Consider the following 15,432-nt stretch of genomic DNA (forward strand, 5'->3'; position numbering starts at 1 on the left):
GGTTACACTTCCTTTTTGGTTTAATTTTTCTTCAAATTAATAGTCAACAATACTTTTTTTTATACACATTTCAATCATTTAGAGCCAATAGTATGACAATACTTAGAGGTATTAGCTAAAAGGTTTTTATTTAAATTAGCATAAAAACACTAAGAACAATATGTAATGGGCTATAGTCAGCTTCAAAAACTGATAAAGCTTGATCCACATATTTTGTGAAGTTGAAAATAAGCACTTTATAAAAAATAGATATCTACATTGTAACATGATGAACATACAGTATGCATTTCCCAAGTGAAAATGTGGTCTGTACATTGCCCCCAGTGATATAAAGCAAGAACTCCACCACCACTTTCTACAGAAGAATATAACCATCCCAAAGGCTTTGACTGAGAATATACCAGGTAATGATGCAGAAAATCAAACCAAGGGGCTAAACTGTATCCATAACTTTTGCTGGCCAATGCGGTCAGAAAACCTGGTTTTTACAAACACTGTAAACACACTGAAAAAAAGGGCTGCAGAACACAACTCCTGACTGACAAATAATGGTTTTCTTAACACTAATCTTTATAACACAGCTCTTCAGTACCCGACTTGGTACCTTTACAAACACAACATAGTTTATATTATGTATGAAATGTAAGAAAAAAAAATCCACCAAGAAATGGAAAGGACCGATAGGAGTGTGTTGATAATATTCAGCCTTTAGAGATACAACATGTCTTTAGGGAACAGGATGACACAAGTCATACAGCTGAAGGTTTGCTGCTGAGAAAATAGCAGGGACTGTGGTAGGTACATGCAAAATGAACTGCTGATGCTGTGGGAATGTGAACAGAAAGTCCCTTTAACCACATGTAAGGGAGGGGATCAGTGGAGCAGTAGCTAGAAGAGGGGAGTCTCAAGAACAGTGTGAAATCTACTCCTGGGCCTCTTTGCCAGTCAACTTGTAGATCTCAGTGGGACCATCAACGTGGGTGATGGTAGTGGTCAGCTGAAGGTCCTCTCCACTGTTTGCTCCGGTATCTCCTGTACTCAAACAGGACATCATCAACAAAATTACTTTGGTAATTTTTACAAAACATTCATGTAAAAAGATCATGTATTTGTTAATTGGATTCGTGTGGTCCCCATCTGTATTACTGCAGGCAATGATCCACTGCACATTAAGCTGATTTATTCATCAACATAAATACCTTCAGTTTGTTCAATACAGAAGTGAAACTTGAGCTGACAAAGTAAATCAACACAGAGACTGAAACTTGGAGAGAGGCGCCCCTCCCGCAAGATTGCTGATACACTTCAGGGAAAGCTTCCAGGACTTTAAACCCTTTTTTCTCTCTGTGGCGCTGATGTCAAGAGATAGATGGATGGTTGTTATTACTCCCCTGCTCTCAAACCCACCCTCTTCACTGTTCCCTTCCTTTCCTTCTGGAAGAAAGCTTGGCGTCCATTAGAATCACCCTCTCAGGCCAACGAGACCCTTCTTTCCCCTGGGAATCTAAGCCCTTCTCAATCATCCCCTGGTCTCCCCCTCCTCCAAAAGCAAACTTTGGATGAATAGGCAGCTCTACAGTGAAGAACAGCTACATGCTCCTCATCAGAATGAAGTAAGGGCTACTGGCAAACTGATGATATTTTACCAATTTAATAGCTTCAATTAATACAGTGAGAAAATTACATTGTGTAACACTTAAGTCCGTCTAGCCCTATCTAGCTTTCATTTCATTAATATTATTCATATTTAAATTTGTTAAAATTGTTTTTACTGAATTGCCTTATTCTGCATTTTGGTCATTTATGGTAAATGGACTGTATTTTATATAGCGCTTTCTCACAGTGTGTTGCACTGGCCAAAGCGCTTTACAGAAGATCATACACCATTCACCCATTCACACACAACATTCACACACCGATGACGACAGGCTGCCATGCACCGGCGCTAGTCAAGCCACCGGGAGCAATTCAGGGTTCAGTGTCTTGCTCAGGGACACTTAGGCATGCGGGGAGACCGGGAGTCGAACCACCAACTTGCTGGTCAGGAGACGACTGCCCTACCTCATGAGCCACAGCCACTGCATCTGTAAAGCATTTTGAATTGCGTGAACCTGTATAAAAGGTACTATACAAATAGGGCTTAACCGATTGAGGACTCCAGCTTTTTTCTTTAAAAAGCTAGTAAAAAACGTAGTTACCAGTGATGCACTGACCACTTGACTGCTCGTCTCCGTAGCGCTTGTGAGATGGTGCGTAGAGGAACATGATGGCAAAGACATACAAGTTCCACATGCCATAGATGCCGGTGAAGAAGGCGCTGTTCACCTCCACGGTGTGCTCTCCCCACTGCCAGTGACCCTCATTAACCTGGACACAGACAAAGATAAATAGATACACTTAATGTGATTGTTTTATTCATATAATTTATTCAATTATCACCTAACTTATCCTTACTGAGGAGGACAACACTTAAACTTGCGTCATTTTCTAAGTGAGACTCACCTGACTGATGATGAAGAAGATGACAGTCATGGCAGCACAGGTCAGAGTGACCAACATGAGGAACTTGAACCTGAAAATCAGACCCTGAAAGGTGATGAAGCGGATGAGTATGTAAGAAAGCCAAGCAAAAACATACGACATGTAACAGAGCAGTCCACTTGCACTTTCATGACATTTTTTCCTTCTTTTTGGTTTTGAGTAATGATTAACAAATGCAGTAAGAGAAGCAAACATAAGTGACAAACGACACACACCTCATAGTGCAGGCGTCTGGCCTTAGACATGGCAGGCAGGGACGTCCTCTTTCCACTGATATTGCGGAAGACTTGAAAAACCATGAAGCAGAGGAAGAGGAAGTAGAGACAGGCACAGATCCCTGCCACAATTATGAACGCCATCTGAGGGTTAGGGCTACCAGTCAAGGTAATAGACAAAAAAAGCTAACACTCATTTAATTTAAAAGAATATGCCAACAAGGTGGTGGCACATACAGTGGGCATACAGAAGACATTTTTTATGTGAACACAAATACACCGTCATCATTCTAAAGTATGCAGGTTTAGCTTTATAAGCTCCTGAGTGTGGCATTCCATACAGTACAGTAGGCCTATACAGTATATACTGCAAACTGATGTGTGGGGGGGAAAAAAACAATAGATACAATGTTTCATAAAAATCAAACAGTGTTTCTGCATAGCAGAGTATACAAAAGGTTCATCTGAAGAAGAAGAAAAAAAAAAAACACCTATCTAAAGCAACTTGTATAAGAAACTAGTTGTTTGCATCTACACAATCAGAACCTATAAATCTGTACACATTAAAATTGACATTAAATGCTTTGTAGGGTCATGCTTCTCATTTATAAACCCTCAACATGAGTCACTGCACTAAAAGGTAGGGCAAAAACGTGTGAGCCGTGGGCCTCATAAAGATTTGATGAGGACCCTAGTTACAGATGCTGTACCAAATGTCTGTCAGAAACAGTAAGCGAGCTTTTCCTTTTGATGAGTCTCAGGGAAAAAGAGGAGGAAACAGACTGGAAAAATAAGAGCAATGTGTTTGGATGTAGCAGTTTAAATCAAAGAGGTTTGCTGATTAGCCACACACACAGATACGTCATCCCAAGACCCTGGGCAATCCTTTCACACATATGGCATTGCTAAATTATTTCTCAGAACACAGGTTTAAATTTATGCCAAAGCCAAGTGGAAGAACTTCTCATATATGTACTGCAAAAGTGGGAAGAGCATGTAGCAACCAGAAACGTGTTTACTGGCCGCTAAACTAAAAAAAAAATGATGTGGCCATTTACACTCTGAATGTTTCTGTTCGCATGATGCCTGTATAATGAATGTCCTACATTTGACCAGGCTGCTTACACAACTGAGGAAGCACTCTGTCACTGTTAATGTCAAATATTATTTAAAAAGGATACAGCCAGCTCAGTTCCAATGTCAGTTGCCCAGATGCTGAAGAAGGGGTTTGTCAGCTGGATACCTCTAGTGAAACAAAACAAATGAAATGTATATATTTAGTGTCATAGCATTTTATGACATTTGGGCTTTAAAGAGACATGACAGAACTTCACTTTAATATTGTTATAATGTACTGCATACTAAAATATAAGAGAAATCTCAGACATACCTCTCACACATGTCAAAGATAAAGAGGCAGAAGGAGCCAAAGACAATGGGTCCGACCTGCTTCCAGTAGACTGAGAAACGGTTCCTCTCTGTCTGGTCCTGAGAGAAAAGACATTTGTACCAAAATGCACATATATACCTGAGGCATCCTGGAAACTCAGCAGCAGATTTGTATCACATATCCACAATGTACCAATTAAAATGCCGCTAGGGACCTTCCCTTCTTTTAAAATCAACAGAAAACCTACTTGAAAATGTATGTAAAATATTTGGAAAAAGATGATCCCACATCTCCATTACAGGAGAAAGTGAGGAGATAAATTAAAGGTATTCAGAATGGCTGTGACCAAGCACTACATATCCAAAGACTGGGTGATGAAGAGGTCAAGAGAGGTGTATACAGCTTATCTGTACTAGGCGGAACCAGGAGGAAAAGCAATCAGGTTTAGAAATAGATCATGTCAGTAACATGTTACCAGTCATGGCAGTTCAAGGCAGCTCAGAAGAAAATTAAATCACTTTCACATAAACAATTAGCCCTCAGCATGCCAGCCAACAGGAGAGAAACAACCTGATGCCCAGAGAGCTGAGGAGGGGTACAAAGACACCATCGGCCTGCTGGAGGCAGACATGGAGCTCATCAAAGAGGCTGTCAAAGTAATGGCTCCTCTGTACAGCGAGGAAATGTGCCACACACCAGGTCAAGCTACAATCAGATAAGAATGACCTGCAGGTTATTTGTGGGATGAAGGTCAGACTGAGTGATGATTTTGATGGCTGATACACAGCTCTCATACATCTTCACTTGTCCTTTGCCCAGAACCCATACAGCAAAATTCTGTGATTCCTGGACAGAAATGACAGCATAATAATATGGACCAACACCTAAGTTTATTTTTTATTTATAGGTTTTAACATTAAGTCGTATTGCAGCATTTAATGTGTAAATATCCAATAAATATACAACTAATAATCTGGTATCCAAGTAACTAATGTCAAAGATTCATCTCAAAGGCAAATGTCTTTTTACGTCCACTCAAGATCAATTTTAGAGAAACAACAAAAGATCAGTATCCAACAGGTGAGGAATAAATACTTTTAAAAGCACTGAATGTTATTTTATTGATAATTTGAAGACTACTGCAATGTAAAGTGTACAGCAGCAAGAAAAAGTAAGTAAACCACTGGGAATTATCTGGTTTTCTACATGGCTTGGTTACAAAATGCAACAGGATCATCACTCCAACAGTAAAGTACAGTGTGATGATTTGAGGCTGCTTTACCACCTCTGGGCCTGAACAGTTTGTCATTGTGGAGGGGAAAATGAAATTTCCTACAGGATAACTTCAGGGTTGCTGTCCACAAGCTGAAGCTGAGAAGGCGTCAGGTGATGCAGCAGCAGAGTGACCCTAAGCAACAAAGCAAATCTACTAGAGAATGGCTTCAAAACAACAAAAGATCTCCACAGTCAGAGCCCAGACCTCAACTATGGACTGAGCTCAGAGAGACGTTCACACCAGACATCCTGGGAATATGGCCAAGCTAAAGCAGCTCTGTGAGGAAGACTGGCCCAAAACTCCTCCTGAAAGTTGTGCAGGTCTGATCCACAGCTACATGAAGCATTTGGCTGAGATTATTGCTGCCAAAGGAGCTCCAACCAGCTATCACATTAAGCACATTGTGTTTGTCTATATTTGTGACTTAGATGAAGATTGGGTCATATTTTATGGCCAAATCATGTAGAAAACCAGGTAATTCCCTTACCTTTTTGCCATTGTATCTACAAATACAGTACATGAACGCTAATCCTAGCAAAGCACTCAATTTTGTTTAAGTGTTATTTTAGAAGGTAGTAAAGTGGTGACTGCAGACACATTAAATGCACGTGTATAATTGACACGTTATATTGGTAGAAAGCCTGCCAATGAATACGTTTCAAGGCTGTAGGATGAAAATAAAACAACCAGGAACACTCAGATCCCTGCTTGGTTAAGGTTTACTGAATGCTGGTAATGCTCTACACCTCTTTTATATTAACCTGAAATAAGGAAGCATTCCTAGAAACACTCACTCAGTTTTATCTGAGATACAATCAATACCTTTAGAACTAAATGACTGTGAGGGAGATCGCAGCTGGCAAGCAAGCCTGCAGGGAAGCCAGAAGACTTAACTAAATAATTAAATAAATAGGCGTTGAGTACAGTACCATGAGGTGCTCCCCACAAAAGATGATCCAGAAGGAGAGCAGCATAGAGTAGAAGATGCCCTGCCTGATGTCTCCAAAAAGCAGCATCCAGGTCCAGTTGTAGCCGATAGAAAACCACTCCACAGGGATGTTGATGAATGTCATGGAAATGCCCAGAGCTAAGATTACCCTAAAGGAGCAAAAACTGTCTTAAAACTCATCTTTCATTATCAATATCACTGAATTACAAGAAGGATTATGCCACTTTTGAAGCATGCATGAAACATGTCTTTAGATTTAGAGTATCTACTGATGCTCATTTATGACTGTTACATTCAAATCATCAAAATCCATATTATCCATACAATCCTGTAGCATCAACAGGGATTGTTCACACTAGTACATTAAACGAGGATACATGGAGGAAACTGAAGAGCTACAACCCCTGAGTAAACCTTTTTTTTTTTGCAAGCAGGAAGTGTTAAGAGTGCTGGCAGATGACAAGGCAACTTGAACCGAAACCTTTGCATCTGAATCTGAACTACATATTTTAAACATACACAATCGCTGTTTAGAGTACTGGAGGCCACAGTTGTGCCTGTTGATGCTGGCTCATTAGATCTCTGGGCATTACTGATTAGATTATCCACTCAGCTACAAGTACAGTGTGTCCCCACTGACCTATCCAATTCTACATAATTCACTGCTTTTCTAAGCAGCCAGACTATTACAGCCAATCTCCCTAAATATTTGAGTCCAGACAGTTGGAGAGCAACAAGGGTGAACGAATTATGAACAATCAGCCTACAGAAAGAGGGCAGAGCTTGTCTTCCGGGTGTCTGCAGCAGGTCTCTGCATGCCGCCAGCAGATGCAAGGGTTATTGTAAATAGTCAGTTAGGAGGGCAAAACAGAGACATAGTGTGCGTTTGTGTGAGAGACTGAGACAAAAATAATATAAGGTGACCTTAAAATACATGGGTACAAACACTGCGTAACAGAACTAATGTAATACAGGTTCTCAGCAATATCCTACAATCCAAACAGAGTGAAACCACATTTGCCTGGTATGCAGGGAATGCTAAGCACCACCAACACAGACAGGAGAACTAAGGTCAGTATCAATCTGTGCGTGTACAAAGACAGAAGACTTGACACAGGATATGAAAATGTAGTATACTCAACAAACTTTGATATGTGAGGGCAAGAAAACAACAGGCGTCCCCCAACAACACTAATTCCATTTTTCTATTGGGCCCTGGTACTGAATATGTTAACTCTGATACATTTAACTGAACAAAGTGAATGTTACTAAACCCAACTGAGCTTAAACTAATATGACAAGTCACAATGTCTGTTGTTTACAGTTTTAATAAAAGTTTCTGATGTAACAAGATGAAGATGGATGTTTGAGTGTAATAACTCATTTTATGAATTATATAATCCTGAGCCATCGACAACATTAGCAGTAACCACTCACATCTGTCCTTTAGGTTTAGAGGAAGCATGAGGTTTACCATTGTGACCCCTCTGTGGACTAGCATGACAGGAGACTGGTAGAGCTTTTATAGCATGAAGAAAAAAATAAATAAATCAGCCACTATCCACAAATAGGGTACGAACTGTGCTTCCTAAGAGTCTGCTGGTCATTTGGGAGTTAAGAGCCTTGAGCTGGAAAAGACAGACGGAAAGGGTGTGGGTGTGTGTGTTGGTATGCTGTGTGGTGTCTCACTAGCTGGTGTTTATGTCCTGAATGTGTGTGTCAGCTGAGTGCTAGCTTGCAGATTTTGTAACGCGTTTCACGCTTCACCAGGCACTTCCTGTGGTGCAGAACACTGCCTCTTACTGATCTGTCTTCTCAACACAGCAGGGGGTTAGACCAACACTGGGCTCAGAGCATAACTTCAACTTTCCACAGCATGGCATTCAAACTATCTGCTGCAGGCACAACTACCTGCATTAAGCCTTTATGTGCATAGATTTACAAAGCCTGATTAATGAATGAACACAAATATCTGATGCTTTGAATCCACCCCCCAGTATAAAGAATGATGAAGTGTGCCTTTTTCAGTTCATCATAATCTTCAAAACCACAAATATTTTCTCTGATTTGTTTGCTTACACCACCTTGCTAACTGTTGAACACTGCATCAACATTCCTCTTCAGACGCTCGAACCTTGCTCTCAGTGACCCTGGCTGCATAGTTAGCATGACCTACTTGTATGTTTCATCCAATGCGCCTTCACCCAGTAGACGCATTGAAGCAAAGCCTGTGGCTTAGATTAAAACAATTGCTGTGGGTCCCTACTTTCTTCAAAATAAGCATCATTTATCCTTTATTACAACTGAATCAACATCAGTTTAAAACAAAAGTTGTCTGTCATCTTGGGATATCTGTTTCACCTGAAATTAAGGTGGCAAGAGTTTAACCATTTATGAATAAAATATGTAACGTTACAGTGCAGTGGTGTGCACAGAACACCACTGTCATACTGATGAGGAGAGAGCAGGCTTACTTCTCCAGCAGCACAGGGGGTCTGCTCATGAGGGTGATGCGTCTCCAGTACCAGATCATGATGATGATGATACTGGGAGTGAGGAACGTCTTCATGGCAAACCAAACTTTGGTGAAGCCACCGTTCTGGTGGATGCCCTTAGAGGAGAATCAAAGAAAGCAAGTGTCATCTGTGTGTTGTGTATATTACTTTGGGAATTAAAAAAAAAACAAAAAAAAAAAAAACATCATCTGGACTTGGTTTTATTTTTGGCCAACAAGGGCTGATTTGTCACTAACAGTCGACAAAAAGCCTTGACTGTGTGTGGATTAAAATTAAGCAGTGGACCAAAATTCAGGTGACAATAAAAAATAAAACAAATAAAAACTTACAACAAGACGAATGTCCTTGATTTCTCCGATCCCCACGTTGACCTTCTTGCGTTCGATGATAGGCAGGCGAATGTTGAGAAGATAGTACTTATGGGCCACGCTACCAACTTCCATAAAGGGTAGTAAGTCACAGTCATAGTAACGTCCCTCATTCTCAAGGGCCTGGAAAGGACATAGCATCAACACGGCCTCTAGTTAAAATATCAATCCATCTGAATACAACTGCCATTTTAAATGCATTTAATAATAATAATATTCAAGTCAAAAACTTAATTCAGTCCAAATAATTGAACAGGCGTGTGCCTGCGTGGGTTCTCTCCAGGTACTCTGGCTTCCTCCCACAGTCCCCGACATGTAGCTTAGGTTGTTTGGTGACTCTAAATTGCCCATAGGAGTGTGTATGTGGTTGGTTGTCTTTAAGTGTCTGTCCTGTGATGGACTAATGACCTGTCCAGGGTGTACCCCGCCTATCGCCCATTCACGGCTGGGATCAGCTCCAGCACCCCCACAACCCTCTTCAGGATAAAAGGTAAAATGGATGGATGGATAACTGAAAAGCCTCAGCCAGGCTGTGTGGCATGGTGTTTGACTGACAGCTGAACAAACAGGTTCAAGTCTCCAGTGTTGAAAAACTGCCATGCCAGGATGATATACATACTTAGACAGGGTTTGACATTAACTATGGCCCAATGGCCAAGGCCACAAAAGTTACTGTGTGGCCACCACATATCCCCAGCAGGTGGCCCGCTGTGGCCATTGGGCTTTATCTGATCTCTACTGAAAATGAGAATGTGTCTCAGACGCCTGCACTTCTATTTCAGACTTCATTTGAAACAAAATTCAATTGGTTTATTTATCTGTGCTTATCCAACAGTATCCACAGAAGCTACAGTTCACGCAAAGGAAACTGACAAACATGTCATAATACTGTACCAGTGTGGTACAGTATGGTAAAATCTACCAACTCAGAAGATTAATATCTTTGGCATTCAAAGGATCTATAACGGTGACGTCCAGAGTGCAATTTCCTCACCTTGGTAGAAGTAAAGTTGCAGCTGAGTTTCCTCTGTTCAAAAGAGTGAGCCATCTCTGTCCACTCACTGACTGCATCGTCTCTGTAGGCCAGACGCACATCAATGCTGACCACCGCTCCATCCTCTGGAAACATAAATTAACACGGTCATTTGCTTTTCAGCTCATGCAACCATTTGGTAGGCAGGTAAAACTGTTTGAATGCCTTGTGAATGCAGTTACTGAGCCACTTTATTTTACTATATTGAAAGTGCTCAGTCTTGCAGATAATTTGCATTCCTATATTTTGGAAACATGGAAAAATGCTTTGAAGAATCCACTCACATTGGTGTGCATTTTGATGCACACCAGTGTGAGTGGATTTGATGTTATACCTCCTCATAACCTAATAACCCTGCTGGCTATTATCCCTGTGACAGAATAAAATGAAGTCCTGAAGACAGACAAGGCGTGGCCTTTTAACTACAAGACCAGCAATGTGACACAAATCTAAAATGTACTGTTCATTTTCAGGTAACATGCTAGTGTGTCACATGCTAATGTCATGTCCAGTGTGGTACAGTGTTAGGAAGACGAGGATGAACAATTTGTTTAAATCAGTGTCTGTTTTAAGAATCTTTGTTCATTTATAAAGCTATATATTTTCAACTGGAGTGGCTATGGTTGGTTTGTTCTAAAACCAAACTTTTACACAAGGTCAAATCATCTGAGTGTTACCAAATGTCAGATTAATAGGATTATTTCTCTGCATATAAACAATCAGTAACTCCGTGCACCACGGTGGCCCCAATTCTAGGGTCTGCCCTTCTTTACATAAACTTCAATAAGACCTTGAGCTGGCCTCCAACAGACCAGTCCAGTGAATCCAACAAAAAAACATCTAAAGCAAAGCTATTAAAACTGCATCTTTAGATCACATTACAAAGCCAAGTGTTCTCTCCTCCAGCCCTCCAGAGTGCCTCTTGTGCAGTTATGAAACAAGCTGGACTCAACAGAAAGAAACCCAGTGGCCTGTGAGACAAAAAAGAGAAAGGAGGAGAGGGAAGTAGATGAGAACTGGCAGCAGACTGTCTCTCTAATGTCTGCCCTCTGCCACTGATCGAGCCAGCCGCCCTCGAACGTCAGCCCACTTCATGCACACATTCCACTCCAGTCCGGTTGCCATCACCACGGAAACTAAACCTCCTCAACAGCTGTGTTATTGCTGGACCCCGGCCAGCGGGTGCTTGGGGCAGGTGGAGTGAGTGGTTAATGGGGGCGAAGCTCTTGTCTGGGATGAACATTGTCACAGAGATATGGTGGTAGAGGAAGAGGCGTTCTTATGTTCACGCAGCTGCACAGAAGAATCTGCCTACCTCTGGCACAGCAAGTGCTCTGGTCAGGATTCAGATGGACTTGGCTGGAGTTTCCTAGCATTTTATTAAATCTGAGCCCAGTATTCGGTACGGCATATGATTCCTTTCAAATCTTTAGCAAAACTGTTTTGGTTTAGTTAAACTGTTTTAATTAATAAAAGTCATGTCTTAATGATTTCAAAAAACCGAAACAAAGCAGAACTGTTCTGTACAACCTGTAGTCCATTAGGCTAAATGACCTCTTGTATGCTTGTACCATGGTCTTAATTATGAGAAACAGAATTATTGGCCTCAGATGAATGTGCACCTTACCAAATAAAAGTCAAAATGCAACAGTAACTGCAATAATAGTTATTTTTTAATCTCTCATATCTTGCTAGATGTTGGATGTTAAAAAGAGCTTTAAGAGTCTTGAATGTAGTACTGGGTTTAACTTAATCAAAATTAAACAAGTGAGAATCACATCTGAGACAGGAAATCAAGAAAAAGCCAGCTATCTATTAAGGATGAGTGATAGAAGACAGAATATAGGAAGAAGTACCTTGGGCTACTTGAAATGAGCTAGGTTGTTTTTTTTTTTAAATCATGTTCCCCTCTTTAGCACACCTCATCTCTGGAGAAATCAAATCAGCTGTAAATGAATGAGATCTACAGCACTACCTAGTCTCTTCTCTATGCAGTATCTACTGTACTCAGCTCCCTCTATGTCCACTTGTTCTCACAGTATGTCCTGTAGCTCAGAAAGATCAAAATGAGTTTCTAACATCTGGCAGAAAGACTTGTCTGTGGTCCAAGCTGACTCACTGACTGGCCTGTCTGGCAGCCAAGCAGTAAACAAGCCACAGCCCCTTAACGCATTTCCAATGAGGCCAAGAATGTGAACAAGTAAATGAGGCTGAATACACGGCCGCCACTGTAACGTAACTGTTTAGACAAGCCAGACCAGAAAGGATGGGTCACAAAAAAAAAGACAATTCAAGTTTTAAAACATTTTGTTCTCTAGATAAGATACAACTACCTCTTAGTTTTCTGTTAATTTTAAGCCAGTGTAGATTTAATTCAGTCACACTTTCTTTCCCAGGGTCTCTTATAAGACTTCCTTCCAATCCGTCCTAATCTAATCCCTGCTTTCAGGGTCCCAGGCACCCTGCCAAGATACCAAACCATCTTCTGCAAGATACCAGTTATTTCCCTACCTCTCCCTTTAGCACTGAGATGTAGTAGGTCTTTCAGCACTGATTCACAACACTGTTTGACACTGGGTGGAGATGCTTACAGCACAGTAAATATGGCGGTGTGTTTCCCTCATCACAGTAGACCTTAGCCAGCCTATTTGTCACACCATGCACAAAAGGCTAGGTTTACATACATAGGTAGTTAAGTTCCTGCCCCAAGATCTTAAAATAAACTAAGAGCGCTTTCACATTAGGCATGATTATTTCATACAGTGCCCGAGCATGATTGCTCGCCCCTCCCCCCACATGTCTGCTTTCACATTAGTAACATCATTCCGTGCCCCACGTGTGTATGTACACAATAAGCAGCAGCAGGCATGTCCTCGCTTCGCAATCTGCCAAGAAGAACTATGAAGCAGCAACCACTCGCATGATCAAACGGGCGACATTTGTTTCTCTTCCACGTGCATGTAAATACTGATGAATACTTCCATAAATCTTAAAGTTTTTGCGTGTTGTATCCAGTTGTCTTTGTATGTTTTTGTCAGCCCAAATTTCAAGCAAGTATTTTACTTCTTCGTTACTCCACACAGATCCTTTTGCAAACATGTTTGTTAATGTTTAAAAAGACAGGGCCAAATAGTTATAGCAAGCCACTTCATTGTTTGAACACAGTTGCATTTACATCTCCCGCAGTCCATGCTCGAGTGCGTGTGAATCGTGCTCAAGACCACCTCTTCAGACTCGAGCATCATGCCAGAGTCAGGTACGCTTGTGTCTACTCTGATCAAATGAACCAGACCAAGTGTACTCGGATCCAGGCATGGGTCCCTAATGTGAATCCACCTTAGGTTATGCATTTTAAACTGAGGTTTGTTTTGCTTGCTTAAAGATACTTCAGAACTGTCCACAGACCCACGAGACAGGATTGTGTCAAAACAAAAGGTCTGGGGAAGGATACAAGAACATCTGTTCAGCACTGAAAGTGCCCAAGAGAACAGTAATCTTCATCATTCTCACTGGAAGAGATTTAAACCACCACCAGTCTTCACAGATCTGGTCGCCCAGCCAAACTGAGAAATCAGGGACAAAGGGCCTTGGTTAGGCAGGAAACCAAGAACCCAAAGGTCACTATGAATGAGATCCAGAGTTCCTTTCTGGAGATGGGAGAACCTTACAGAAGGACAACCGTCAGCACAGCACTCCACCAACCAGGCCTCTATGGTAGAGTGGCCAGACAGAAGCCCTTCCTCACTAAAAGACACATGGGAGTTTGCCAAAAGGCACCTGAAGGACTCTCAGACAACAAGAAGCAAACTCCTCTGGTCTGATGAAAAAAAGACTGAACTATTTGGCCACAATTTCCAACAGTGTGTGTGGAGAAAACCAGGCACTGAGCATCACCTCACTATGACCATTGCTACAGTCAAACACGGTGGTGGCATCAGGCTGTGGGGATGGTATTAGTGAGGTGATGATCATTTGGCCACTACTTTTTGACTAAAAAATGAACTGAATTCACCTAAGATGAGTCTGAAACATAGCAAAATGTGAAAAAACTTGAAAAGGTCTGAAAACTTTCCATACCGACTGCATGTGTCACCTCATGTACAGTTACTTCAATCTGAAAAGTGGGCCAAAAATCCACATTTATACTGATTTTACATGCACAAAGTCAACATAATGAAGTCATACCAATCACTACACAGATTAGAACTGTAATTCATCTTCTTCACAATAAAAAAGAGGAAGGAAAAAGAAACACAAATGTAGAAAACGGATTCACTAAACTGGCATGATCTCAAATCCAAATAAATGATTTGGGTCTCAAGACCAGATAATATTTGATAGCTAAAAGCAACCAACAAGAAACTGGTCCAGATTAGCTCTACCCTATCTCTTTATATCTTTAAACTTCAAGGGTGTCTTGACAAGCCAGTCTACAAAACCCCCTGAGGGTCTCTGCTGCTATAGAGAACAAGCAACAGGATATCCATCATCGTTTGCTGCCTTTCAGTGTAACAGAAATCCAATCTACTGAAAAAGACACATTCCTGAGTACCTCAAGCATTTACCACAATAAAGTGAAATAAAAAACACAAGACAGAATCCTACCACAATGATCTGTGAGGAATATAAGACCTTTAACCAGTATTACTAGTTAGCATGACTGCAGGGAATTTATCATGTGAAATATTAGAAGTGACAATGGATGTGAATATTTCAAAGGACATCTTGGTCTCACAGAGCAATAATTTTCCTTCAGATTGTGAAACTAAGAAATAGACAAAAATATTAACACAACAAGAAAAAAAAAAAAAAAAAACACTGAAAAATGTGCTGCCCCCACCAACTTTTGAAAACCCTTAGAAAGCCTTGGTTCCCACCTATCTGGTTGCGCATCTTAAAGGCAATGTCGAACTGCAGGATGACCAGCATAAACTGGAACCAGGGGCTCATTTCCATGTTGCGCATAGGAATGTGGACAGCAAACACAATATTGTTGGCCCCAATCTTCTTGGCCATAGCCTCTTCAAAGGTCTGGATCTTGTCGCAGGGGTTAAGACCCCAGGGCGTGAACCATGTTGGTTCCTGTCTTTGCTTGACTGTGTCTACACACTTGGTGGCCACGTAGTTGATGGCTGTTGTGGGGC

At 41.2% G+C, this 15,432-nt stretch overlaps 1 protein-coding gene across 2 annotated transcripts in view; it reads right to left on the reverse strand.

Moving 5' to 3' along the window:
* Window positions 1–62: 62 nt before the first annotated feature.
* The window catches only part of wls (Wnt ligand secretion mediator), an 18,872-nt gene continuing 3,502 nt past the window's right edge, over window positions 63–15,432 (reverse strand). The window contains exons 3-13 of one of the 2 annotated variants that reach the window (XM_020616164.1): window positions 15,166–15,432; window positions 10,250–10,374; window positions 9,217–9,378; window positions 8,846–8,982; window positions 6,352–6,520; window positions 4,147–4,244; window positions 3,938–4,001; window positions 2,757–2,900; window positions 2,503–2,586; window positions 2,214–2,367; window positions 63–1,032 (exon numbers count right to left, since the gene is read on the reverse strand). In XM_020616164.1, the coding sequence (XP_020471820.1) occupies window positions 923–1,032; window positions 2,214–2,367; window positions 2,503–2,586; window positions 2,757–2,900; window positions 3,938–4,001; window positions 4,147–4,244; window positions 6,352–6,520; window positions 8,846–8,982; window positions 9,217–9,378; window positions 10,250–10,374; window positions 15,166–15,432 (1,514 nt within the window). In that variant the 3' untranslated portion in view covers window positions 63–922. Of the gene's footprint in view, window positions 1,033–2,198; window positions 2,368–2,502; window positions 2,587–2,756; window positions 2,901–3,937; window positions 4,002–4,146; window positions 4,245–6,351; window positions 6,521–8,845; window positions 8,983–9,216; window positions 9,379–10,249; window positions 10,375–15,165 lie in introns of both variants that reach the window. The other variant, XM_020616163.1, reaches the window with a different exon arrangement.

The sequence above is a fragment of the Monopterus albus genome, unplaced genomic scaffold (assembly GCF_001952655.1).
Source record: "Monopterus albus unplaced genomic scaffold, M_albus_1.0 scaffold172.1, whole genome shotgun sequence".
NCBI lineage: Eukaryota > Metazoa > Chordata > Actinopteri > Synbranchiformes > Synbranchidae > Monopterus > Monopterus albus.